At 37.2% G+C, this 12758-nt stretch overlaps 1 protein-coding gene across 1 annotated transcript in view; it reads right to left on the reverse strand.

Annotated features, from left to right (window-relative positions):
- Positions 1–2293: 2293 nt before the first annotated feature.
- The window catches only part of atp6v1h.S (ATPase, H+ transporting, lysosomal 50/57kDa, V1 subunit H S homeolog), a 44163-nt gene continuing 33698 nt past the window's right edge, over positions 2294–12758 (reverse strand). Inside the window, exons 14-15 of the mRNA XM_018223703.2 lie at positions 9152–9265; positions 2294–2630 (exon numbers count right to left, since the gene is read on the reverse strand). Coding sequence (XP_018079192.1) covers positions 2570–2630; positions 9152–9265 — 175 coding nt within the window. The 3' untranslated portion in view covers positions 2294–2569. The remainder of the gene's footprint in view (positions 2631–9151; positions 9266–12758) is intronic.

Below are 12758 nucleotides of genomic sequence, written 5' to 3' on the forward strand. Positions count from 1 at the left end.
TGTTTGGGGTCTGTGTTTTGTTCAGACGCGCATTTCAAGGATATTTCCTCTTTGGCATAAGGCAACATGACCTCTTCAACTATTTTGATGTATTGAAATTGATCAACAATCCCTAGTATGTGATTAATAGGCCCAACATCCCCATATCATGATGCTTGCACCACCATGCTTGACTGTCTTCCCAGTGTAATTCAGTGTTTGTGGGCTGTCTGACAAACTGTCTGTGGCCCCTAGACCCAAAAAGAAAACTCGTTTTCATCAGTCCACAAAATGTTGTGCTATTTCTCTTTAGGCCAGACAATGTGTTCTTTGGCAAATTGTAACCTCTTTAGCACGTAGTTTTTTCATCAATAATGGGACTTTGCTAGGTCTTCTTGCCGATCGCTTGGCTTCACAAAGGCGTCTTCTAATTGTAACTGTACGCACAAGTATCTTTAGACCTTCTTTGATCTTCCTGGAGCTGATCATTGGCTGAGTTTTGCCATTTTGGCTATTCCTCTATTCATTCGAATGGTAGTTTTTTCTGGTTTCTTTCAGGTTTTGATTGCCATTTTAAAGCATTTGAGATCATTTAATCTGAGCAGCCTATCCTTTTCTGCACTTCTTTACATGTTTCCCCTCTTCAATCAACTTTTTAATCAAAGTACGCTGTTCTTCTTAAAACTGACCCATTTTACTCAGATTTTCAGAGAGAAATGCACTATAACCAGCATGCACAACTTTTGCTTCTTCCTTCCTTAAATAAGCTGTAATGGACACCTTTCTTTTCACAGAATGAATGACCTCACTAACTGAACTCCACACTGCTTTTATTTGGAACAAGCCTCAATTAATGACTCAGTTACACATAATCAATCAGCAGCATGCATGTCATGACAGTTGCATCTGTTGGTTTCTATTACTCTACTACACTTACTAGTAATTTATTGGTCATGTAGAAATATAATTTCTACCAAAAACAATGTTTTATAAAGCTTTGATTAGATGGGAAGGAAAAGGATGCTGATGAGGCTCAGTGATCTAAAAGAACAGGTAAAGGAGGATGGTAAGTGACACAAACTTCGCTAATGTTTGTGAGAAGTTGATAAATGTTATGCAGAGTTTGCCGGACAGAGAAGTGACAGGTAGAGAAAGTCAGTGAAAATCCTGTTACCAGAGTTTAATGTAAGTGGAATTTACAGACCAATGATTTCCAGTTATAAATATATCTCAAGCAGCCATCCTGACAAAAGTCATGGGTGCTCAGATATCATATAGCAAATCATGGCTTCTCACAAATGTACCTTTTTTTTAGACCTCTCAGAATCATTCATGTTCATACTCAGTAAGAAAATTAAGTTGCCCTTTAAACAACATTTTTTTACCTTGTTTTTATTGTGTTTGTGTTATTTAGTTTTTGCTAGAAAACTGTGCTGTAACTTTAACACTACTGCTCAACCAAACTGGAAATACTTACAAGCAACCAGATATTTCATCATCTTCACTCCGAGTTCAGATTTTGTTTTATCTCGAAATCTAAAAAATGATGTTCCCATCATACCACTGTACAGTAAACTCTACAGTGAGTAAGTATGGCATGAATACACCTGCAAATGTCACTTCCACTGTGAATATCACAGTCAATTTAAATTATGTTAGTAATTTTGAGAAATAAAAAATGGTTCCTTCTAAAGAGGAAAATATTCTATTGGTAATGGAAAATAAATTGTTCTAAAATGATGTCTGGATATGGCAGTAAAAGCTCTGACCAAATAGAAGGATTATTAAGCTACAGCTGGTCATTACTTGGAAATTGAAACATCTGTTATGGGACTTCTAAAGTATCCCAAATGAGTACGAATATGCTTTATGTGATATTAGAGATTCTAACAACACTGTTTCACTGCCACATAGGGATAATTTCTAATTTTTTTACAAGGAAGAAAAGATTTTTGCTGATATACTGTATGGTTAAACAACTCTTGAAGAACTGTGTACAATCCCAAGGCCTCTAGTTCCCTTAGAACTAGAGTTAAAAATGGAAACCAACAAGCATCCGAATAAGGTGGCAGTGTCTCATGATAACATCTCACTTTGGAGTTTCAAAACATTGAAATTAAGAAAGTCATCTTTGTTTGGCCAAATTACCAGAAAATAGATCACATGATGATCCATAAGGCTCCATCAGAAGGAGACCTTATCCACAGCCCAAAAAATCCTTGGATTGGATTTTTCCAAGGCTAGAAATGTTACACATTTGTTCTACCAATTCTAAGTCACTGTGTCATAAATAAGAGAAAGCTAGAGCCCAAGATATCTGGTAAGGAATGTATTTCATTTTTCCATTAACAATAAATTACAGACAACACAGTCTTGATCACATCTTTTTAGAACACACTAAATTCAAGTTATTCTCCTTTCCACCCCATTCCCTGGTGTTGACACGGAGTTATAGTTTTACATTGACCAAGCAATGAACTGTTTTAATGGGGGGGGGGGATAAAACAAATACTTCACAAATGACAAGTTGATAACATTTATATGAAGGGCAGAAATGGTAGTCACTTGTGCAAAATGAACAAATTGCGATTTAACTTCTTGTGGTAACTGCAGGCGCTTGTTCTGACTGAAGCTGCTTTCCAAGATATTCCCTGAAAGACACAACAGGTATTATTAGAAGTATAGTTAGGAAAAGAATACCAGTCTGCAAAAACAAACAAAAAATAGCCCCCAGCATGATTTGACAAAGAACAAGTGCCTCACAGTAACACAAAAATGTAACATTATTTATAACTACTGGTTTGTAGTAATGTAGAAAATGCTTTACACCAATTTGGAAATTCCCCCAGAGAAGAACATTGCCTTAAATAAAACACAATGATTGTTCTGGAGGAATATCTGAATCAGTAGATTTTCAGCACTCTCTTTGCTATCTCCAGCTAAATGAACTCTAAAATCTTGAATCCCCATGTTAAAAAAATACTCGATGGAAGATTATTACTATAAATCTTCGAATGTATGCTTGACTAAACATACAGCATTTGCAGTGTCAGCATTTTGTTAAGACAGATACTGACTTTCATTCAAAAGTACCTACACCTAAGTATAGGAACAGAACAGCATCCTCTATACATACAGTTGTGATCAAAATAATAGCAGTGTGTTTAAAAAGGTGCATAAAGCGCAAAATCCTTATAATATCTTTTAATTCCATATTCACAAATGCATTGGGGACACTGCACATTTTATTCCTAATCAAAAGATGAAGAAACCCTGTGTATCTGTAGTATTATGTATATACAGTACATGTAACCATAATGCAGATTTTCCAAACTACATGTGTATGGTTGCAATTTTCCCTTTTAACCATTTATGATTCATAAGCAGGACAATGCTGCTGTTGCAAGGGCAGTAGTCACTACCAGTCAGATTGGCAATGATTAAGCAAACAACCCTCCCACCAAGAACATAAATAATATTACAGTTATTATGAATTTGTAGGTTTTGACATATATACCCTACTGTACAGCTTTTGGGAATATGTTGGCACTTTAAATATATGTTCATATTAATATAATCTTCCTACTGATTTTCAATTTCAACATTTCAGATGGAGAAAAGGGGGTTACATTTGACATAACCAAACTAGGATTGAATGTTTCCATATGTATACATTGTCCATCTCATTGTTCACTTGAAAAAGGATCCATGCAGATCCGAATAAAATTTATTTCAACAGAGTCTGCCTACTGTGTGCTCCATCCTACACTATTTTGAATGATTACATTGTCCATATCAGAGTACAGAATGTTCCATTTACTGTATTCTGTTCCTGTGACACTAGTATCCCCATTATTTTTCCTGTTTAAAGGGTACTGGTTGCATATTCAGTTCTCAAAGTTAAACCTATCTGTTCACCAAACAAAATGATGCCAATTGTTCAACTAGGTGCCAATCAGTGTTGTGTTTGGATCTCATTTTGGGGGTAAATGGTTAGATGTGGTTTCCTTTGGTGTAACAATGCAACGTCTCCTTTTAAGGAGGAAAATGTTGATTAGATCTATCACTCACTGATGCTCCTCTAGTTGGGTGACCTTTGGAAAGAGTGAGCACAAAGGACTCCTTTTATCCATAGATCATCTCCCCAGTTAAGCAAATGCTTGTCTTTAATCAAAAATCCATTCTGAAAACTGTCCTTTTGATTACTCTCTAGATAAGAAAATCAAATAACCACTTATCCCATGGGCACTGTATGGTTTACTAAACCAGTGATCCCCAACCAGTGGCTTGCAAGCAACATGTTGCTCTCCAACCCCTTGGAAGTTGCTCTCAGTGGCCTCAAAGCAGGTGCTTATTTATTGAATTCCTGTCTTGGAGGCAAGTTTTTGTTGAATAAAAAACATATGTACTGCCAAACATAGCCTCTGGTAGCCTGCCAGTTAAGATAGGGGCTGCCAAATAGCCAATAGCCCTTATTTGGCAGCCCAGTGGCAATTAATTATGCCCATCCCCAACTCTTTTTGCATTTGAATATGGATCTTTGGTAAAAAAGGGTTGGGGACCCCTGCTCTAAACAAATCGAACACTCACAGTTTGAAATTAACAATAAAGAGAAACTAGTGGGAGGGAGAAAAATAAATAGTAAAAAGTTAATTTAGAGAAAGCATTGACTGGCACGCAGACTCAATGGACTTGGACAATGGATTAAATTCAATCTCGTCAAAGATAACAGTAATTTATTGTATATGTAAAACATTACAATATTGTTCTACATTATTGTCATTGTCATTATTCTGCCTGATAACCACCTCATATGGCAATTCAGTGAATGTATCCATCATGGTAGAGCAAGGATGTTGTAATTTGGAATTAAATCAAAATGCCAAATTTGTGTTGCCAAATCTGTTCTACATATTTAGCTAAGACTCATCAGAGCAACTCAACAATATATTCTCCGCATTCATCCCTTTTCAATTCAAGTTATCTGTGATGCCACATGAAAAGAAGAAATTTGTAATAAGATCTAACAGATACATCAAGTGTGAAAGTCCTTGAAACCTGTTATCTAATAAGCTCCAATTATGGGAAGGCCATCTCCCATAGACTCCATTTTAATGAAATAATTACATTTTAATAAAATTATTTCCCTATTCTCTGTAATAATAAAACAGTACCTTTTAATCCCAACTAAGACTAAAGGTGGCCATAGATGCACCAATAATATCGCACAAAACAACGTTTTGTATGATTAATGTGTCTGCATTAATAATGAATGTTTAAAGCTGGCCATAGATGTTGAGATTTTTAAAAGATCAGATCCTCATCGTGAGACCACGATCTTCTCGGAAAGATCGTACGATCGTACAAGTTTACCATCAACTAAAAAGACCAATTTGCCAGGAAAACAAAGGGGAGCTGCCTGCTTGGCCCTGCAAACATAGATAGATTGCAATGGGGCCGACAAAGATTTTTTGACCTGGCCGATCAATTTCCTGACAGATGTCGGCCGAAAAACCGTAAGATGTACGATCGTTCGAATCCCACTAACCGCACGATAATTTCGAAGGATTGGTCGGACTTCCCTAAAATCGGTCGTTTAGCAAGAAGAATTGTCGCGTCTATGGGGAGCTTACGTTTGTAAAGAAGAAAGCAGGCACTACTATTTTTGATATTCCCTTTTCTTCACTTTCTGTAAAGGAATAACACAAATGTGATACAGTTTTCTTCATGTTTTGATTTGGAATAGAATGTGCAGTGTTCCCAATGAATTTGTGTGTATGGAAATAAAAGCTATTATAAGGATTTGGAGCTTTATTCACTTCACTGCTATTATTCTGAACACAACTGTATATATGTGTATATATATACCAAAGAGCTTAAGATTTGATATCATAACCCAAGAAGAGATTTAGTAGATGCTAAACTGAATTCTAAATATGAATGCTAGACTGAAATTCCTTTATAATCAAATGGAAAATGATTACAATATTTTTAAAAGCAGTATTTGAATGGCATTATGGGAAAATATACATTCTGGCTGCTGAGAGATAATAATGGAATAAACTTAAATGGAAAACATTATAATGAAAAAGAGAATGATCCTATCGCATCCTCCAAATGACAGTCTATTATGCAATTATCTCTGCTTCATATCAAGAAGCTTTTGTGACAGTTCCATCTTGGCAACTACAAGAGCACCCAACGGCATGTGATTGAAAGAAAAAATTACATCTAAAAACACATTAGGAGCCTTCTTTCTGATCAATGGAAATGTTCTGTACTTTACATATAGGAACTGAACATAGCAAAGCTTTTTTCAGCTTTGTAATAAATGAAATAGACTACTAACAAGCGGAAATGATGTTTATAAAGCAATGGGGACAGGTCCAATTTTCATACAACAGAGTAGAATTCATCAGTGCTTGCAAATCCCAAATTCAGCTTTGTCTGTATTGCTATTACAGCAATAGGGGGTGCAAAAGCATGTCTTATAGAATTAACTCTGTGACCTACAATGTGGCAAAATACCTAGCCAACATCCTAGCCCCTTTGGTTGGAAATACAGAGCATCACATCCAGAACTCCCAGGAATTTACAAACAAAATCCAAGGGTTGGTACTGGGCACAGAAGAAACCATGGTATCCTATGATGTTACGCCTCTTTTTACAGGCATTCCAATTGCAGAGGCAGTTAAAATAGTGAGAAAACGGTTGCTAAAAGACAACACCCTTGACAACAGAACAAAGCTTAACCCAGAGCAAGTATGTTCCTTACTGGACCTATGCCTAAGTACCACCTATTTCAAGTACAAGAATAAGTTCAACAGGCAGAAGTATGGCTGCACCATGGGATCACCAGTTTCTCCCATTGTGGCAAACCTGTACATGGAGGAAGAGGAAAGAATGGCCCTGGATAGTTTCAGAGGAATCACTCCCAGTCATTGGTTCTGATATGTGGATGACACCTGGGTTAAACTACACATACAAGAGGTACAGACTTTCCCTAAACACATCAACACAGTTGACCATGTAAAATCTGACCATGTGAAAGATGTGCAAGATAACACACTGGCTGTTTTGCTTGGTAAGAGTAAGGGTGGAAAGCTGGGAATAGAGGTCTATAGGAAACCAACCTACACAGACCAGAACCTGCTGTTTGACTCCCACCATCCATTAGATCACTGTAATAACTTACCCTGGTATTCAAGTGGGGGGAAAGCAGGGACGTTCTATGGCGCCGGCTCTCTAGTGCGCGCGCCGTGCGCCTCTTCCTTAATTATAGGCGCGCTGATTGACTTCCTGGTTTAACCCTTGCCTGCCTGACTACGTTTATTCTCTGCCTGCCCCGACCCGATCTGACTACTCTATTGCCTAACGCCTTGTACTACGACCTTCTGCCCAAAGACTCTCGCTAACTGTCGTGCCCCTCTGCCTATCCAAAACATCTGGACTTGCACCTCTCGTTTAAGTCCTGGTGGCATCCAAGTAGCTGAGGGCTCCTCTCGAGGCCAAAGGCGGTCACACTACAGGTGAAGCACGAGCCGAGACCAGGGTGCTTGGCATTTGTTCTGGTGTTGGGTGCCGACCGTGACAATCACAAACTGGGGGTTATCAGAACCTTACATCACAGAGTAGACAACATCCCCACCAGCACAGAGGAAGTTGAAAGAGTTGGAATATCTCAGAAGACATGTGGGTGTCCAGATTGGGCCTTTGTTAAAACCGGTAGAAAGAGAAGCCATAACACCATGACTACTGGTGAAGGTGTTAAACAGGACAGGAGTCATCCCATATGTAGGTGGGGTGTCGGAAAAACTTAGAAGGATTTTTAATAAACACTGCATTCCTGTCTGCTTTAAACCCAGCAACACACTGAGGCAACAACTAGTTCACACAAAAGACCCAACCCCAAAGTACAAAAAGGCTAACATTGTGTATGCAGTGCAGTGAGGTGTGTTCTGATTTGTATTTGGGAGAAACCGTTACACACGTCTGGCGCAGTATACACCATATATTATACAAAGAACAGTGACAATAGATTATTTTGTTACTAAAAAAAAAAACGAAGGAGCTACCCGGATGGTAAATTACCACAGTGGAGAACTATAACTCACACCGTAATACTCCCAAGTTTGAGAACTATAACTCACGCCAATTTTGCTCTACATAATTGTTGTTGCAAGACTGGGGGAATCATTCAATACAATCTAGGAGATTTGGAAAATTCCTATTACTGTGATTTTAAGTGACCACCTACCTGAATCATTTTGAAAAATGTATGTATTTATATTGTTATATGTTGGGATCCTGGCCGGCCAGGTTTTAAATGAACCTCTAATAGGGACAACACTCCTTTTTTTTCCCACCATTTTATTCAGTTTTCTGAATCAAGAAATGGCAGCATTAAAGGGCAAGTAAAGGCAAAAAATAAAATCCCATTTTTACTTTCTTTAATGAAAAAGAAACCTATCTCCAATATACTTTGTGTACCGTTTTTATAAGAAACCTGACTGTATGCAGTGAAATTCTCCCTTCATTTACTGCTGTGGATAGGAATTGTCAGATGTTCCCTAACTGCTGAGCAGGGAATCAATCATACTTATGAACAGCAGGGGGAGCCCCGCCTTACTTTCCAGTCATGCAGAACTCAAGCAGCTTTGTTTATGACGATCCCTAAGCAGCCCAGACCACACTGAGCATGTGCACAGTCTTAGTCTTGCAAAGATGTTTAACAAAGTCACAAGATGGTGACCCCCTGTAGCCAACTTTGAAAGCATAAATTATTTGTTTGATTAGGCTTGTGGGCAGTAAGTTCATGTTTATATTTAGTATACAAAATACAGCATTTCTAGCCTTATTCTATTTTAGACTTTACATGCCCTTTAAAAATAAAACAGCACTAAAACTCTAAATGACTACCGCAAACTTTTAAGAGCATGGGAACTAAAAGAAAAAAACTAAATTGTTATTAATTCTTAAATGGGATCCAAATATTGGTTTGCATGATCATAATAATATGGTGAGATATTTTAGCTATTACCGTTACATTTCACATGGGGTTTTTGTATAACATTCATAAATGCACACATTCAATTTTACTTTGATGTCTAAAATAGTGGCTATTAATTATAAACTATTGAAGAATATTTGGCATTGGAAGGCTGCTTCTTACCAGTTATGGACCATCAACTTCTGGACAGCCAGCAATGCGTTATAGCGGACCTGCTGGTCTTCATGGTGCATGTGGTTCATTACCAGCTGCTTCCCATCCAACTGTTCAATCACCCTGCAAGACAAGAAGATATATAGCTGGTGTCTTTGGTGCACTCAGAGTTAAACCCAAATATGGTATCTGTTTTAATGGAGTACAGTCATAATTGCAGAGTGCAAGTACACTGCCCTGAGCCTTCATTTGGAGGAAAGGATAAACCAAATGTAATAAGCAGGCACTCAATGAAGGCAGGCCTAAACCAGGCTTATGACATCAAACATTAAACAAAATGGAAGTCATAAGCGCAGCATGAAATTATGCTATTCTTTTTATTATAAGCATTATTGTATTTCATACAAGTCTAACATAACTTCCTGCTTTTCAGCTCTCTAACTCTGAGTTAGTCAGTGACTATAAGGGGGGCCACATGGGACATAACTGTTCAGTGAGTTTGCAATTGATCCTTAGCATTCAGCTCAGATTCAAAAGCAACAGTTATGACCCATGTGCCCCCCACCTCATGTCACTGATTGGTTATTGCCTGGTATCCAATCAGTGGAAACCAAGAGAGCTGCAAAGCAGGAAGTAGTGTTCTGTGTTAGACATCCAGTCACTCCAGCCTTTATATATTACATTTTTGGCTAACTAACTATATTAGAAAATGTTTTATTTTATTATATCTATTTACCCAGTTTTTATTTTTACACTTAACTGTTCTTTTAATAAACAAGTACTCCATATCTTTAAATGTGATAATACGCAATGACCATGCATATACATTATGTCCGCTTTAAGTTATTATCCAAATTTTTCTGATGCCAGTGAGGGTTGTTGTTGTTTTTTTTTTTCACAAAGTTATAATTTTCACAATTGTATGTGCAATATAATTGCATGCATAAGGCCATGCTTTTAATCTACTACACATGTCAAAAATGTATTTTCTAAGAACAAAATGTATTTGTAAATGATATTGCAGTAAAAATCACAAATACTAGGAAGGGGGCAAGTGGGACATTTACACAACGATCTGGGACTATGGGTTTGGTAGTTTGACTTTTTCATAACAAAATAAGTAGGGATGCACTGATTGCACTATTTTGGGAATTGGGCAAATCTCGAAACCTTAGTGAAAGGTTCAGCGAATACTGAACCGAATTTGTATATGTAAATTAGGGCAAGGAAGGATTAAAGAGAAACGCATTCTGCTTGCACAGTTACAAATGTTTTTTCTTCTTTTTGTGTGATGAAAAGTCACATGATTTTTAAGTATTTGGATTTGGTTCTGCTAAGAACATGGATTCGGCCAATCCTACTCAAAAAGCTGAATCCTGGATTCGGTGCATCCTAAATATATATATATATAAAAAAAAGTATACATGACTCAAATGCCTAATGGCAAACAAATATTGTATATAATCAAATACCTTTATAATGGATAAATTTTCACCCTAAAATTTAAAAGGTTTATAATTTTTCCTAACTGTAACAGTTTGTGCAATGGTGGGATCTAACAAGTTTGTCTGTACGCTGAGTTACATAGCGAAGAATTTCTTCGATTGTTCCCAAAAAGGTCAATAGAATACATCCCACATGCTATTAAATCATATTGACTGTAATGTGAATCAGTCAGATAATTCTCTGTAGTATGATTCAAAGCCATTTCCTAAGAAAAATCCATGCCAAGAAACACTCTCTCTCCTATGTCAGGAAGTAATGATAAAGGTAAGTGGCAACATCTCCAAATCCTATTGATTCTGTCAGTTGACCTTGTTTTGATGCAGAGTCTTTTCTTGAATATAGCAGTGGGACCACAATGCAGACAAATCACATATGTGACATTAACCTACATGGAAGTATTCTACTAAATGTGGCTGGAAGCTCAATGATCATATATTGTACATGGTATGGCTGCCATTCTATAATTCTTCTGTGATAGTCCCTAACAATCAAAAACAGAGGGGCATTGGCTCCTTCTTACTTCCTCATCTGCCAGCATTCATATACCGAAAATTATACAACACTATAGGCACATATAAAGCTAATCTAAAAATGATAAGGGCAAGCAAATTAACCATGATATTGGATCACAATTAAGCTTTTCCACTGTCTCCCGTTGATTCTTAATAAAGGTAATAAAACTCTCAATTGGATGCACCCTCTTCCCACCCCATGCCTCCCCAAGTTATACAGATGCTTGCATAAATAAATAAGCAATGCAGAAAAGACAAAAATATGAACCAAACAGACATGGAACCCGAGTAGCATGAACAGACCCCCTACTGCAGAACATTCATACATTCACATTCAAAAGTTGTCTTCTCTGAAAAGAGAGAGATCACAAAGAGCATTTGTTTATGGGGAAAAAAAGTCTCATATTGAAACAGTTCCTAGAAGCTCTCATTTCTATGAATGGAATGTTTCTGAAAAAATTCTTAGAAAGCTCTCAGTGACTGATTCTATTAGTTCTCCCTTTCAATGCATTTAAACAGATGATTCAGAAGCTGTCTGCAATCAAATATTACAGCAAACATGCGGAAAGATCTTTAAAAAGGAAAAGAGCAAGTGCTCTTCTAGTCTATTTCAAAACATATTTGTAATAAAAGACAGTTCAAAATCTTTAATCATGGAGACCGGCGATCCTGCTTGAGCAATGTTCAGCCTCTATAAACAAGGGATGCACCGAATCCAGTATTCGGTTCGGGGGTCGGCCAGGATTCTGCCTTTTTCAGCAGGATTCGGCCCGAATCCTTCTGCCCGGCCAACCCGAATCCAAATTTGCATATGCAAATTAGGGATGGGGAGGGAAATTGCGACACTTTTTGTCACAAAACAAGGAAGTAAAAAATGTTTTCCCCTTCAGCCAAATAATTTTGCGAAGGATTTGGGGGTTGGGCCGAATCCAAAATAGTGGATTTGGTGCATCCCAACTATAAGCTCACTCCTGTACACTCACTCCCCTATCAAATAATGTATTCGAGCAGGCGATTGTCTAAAAATGTGCAACAATATCAAGAGTACTGAATACTCTGCAGAATTATCACTGCTGAAATCTCCGTAAACACCAAAAATGGTCCCATATTGGGCAGCCTACATAGCCAGTGTAAGCACAGACTGAAAGCGTAGTGACAGTATGGAATCTATTATCTGCAAACTTGTTATCAAGAATGCTCAAAAATAAGGGACAGACTTTAAAGAATTTTGAATAATGTCATCTTTCTATGTAATAATAAAACAGTACCTTGTACTTGATGTTAAGCTAGCATAAAGCCATTTTGATATCAAAATAATCCTATTGTATTTTTTTAATATTGAAATGTTTTTAGTAGCCTTAGGGCATAGTACTCTGAATTATGGAAATATTTCTTATCTGGATCACCTCATGTGCCAAACACTCTGAATAATACCCTATCTGTAATTGCTTCCACATAAATGTAATCCTTTTTATAATGTAAATTATAATGTCACTACAAATTAAAGCTCCTAGCAGCATTAATAGAGAGGAGATATAAAATAGTAATGGTTCTAATTTGTATTGGTTTGTTATTTTTGAAGGATGTGTGTAAACAAC

This window comes from Xenopus laevis, chromosome 6S, assembly GCF_017654675.1.
Source record: "Xenopus laevis strain J_2021 chromosome 6S, Xenopus_laevis_v10.1, whole genome shotgun sequence".
Taxonomy (NCBI): domain Eukaryota; kingdom Metazoa; phylum Chordata; class Amphibia; order Anura; family Pipidae; genus Xenopus; species Xenopus laevis.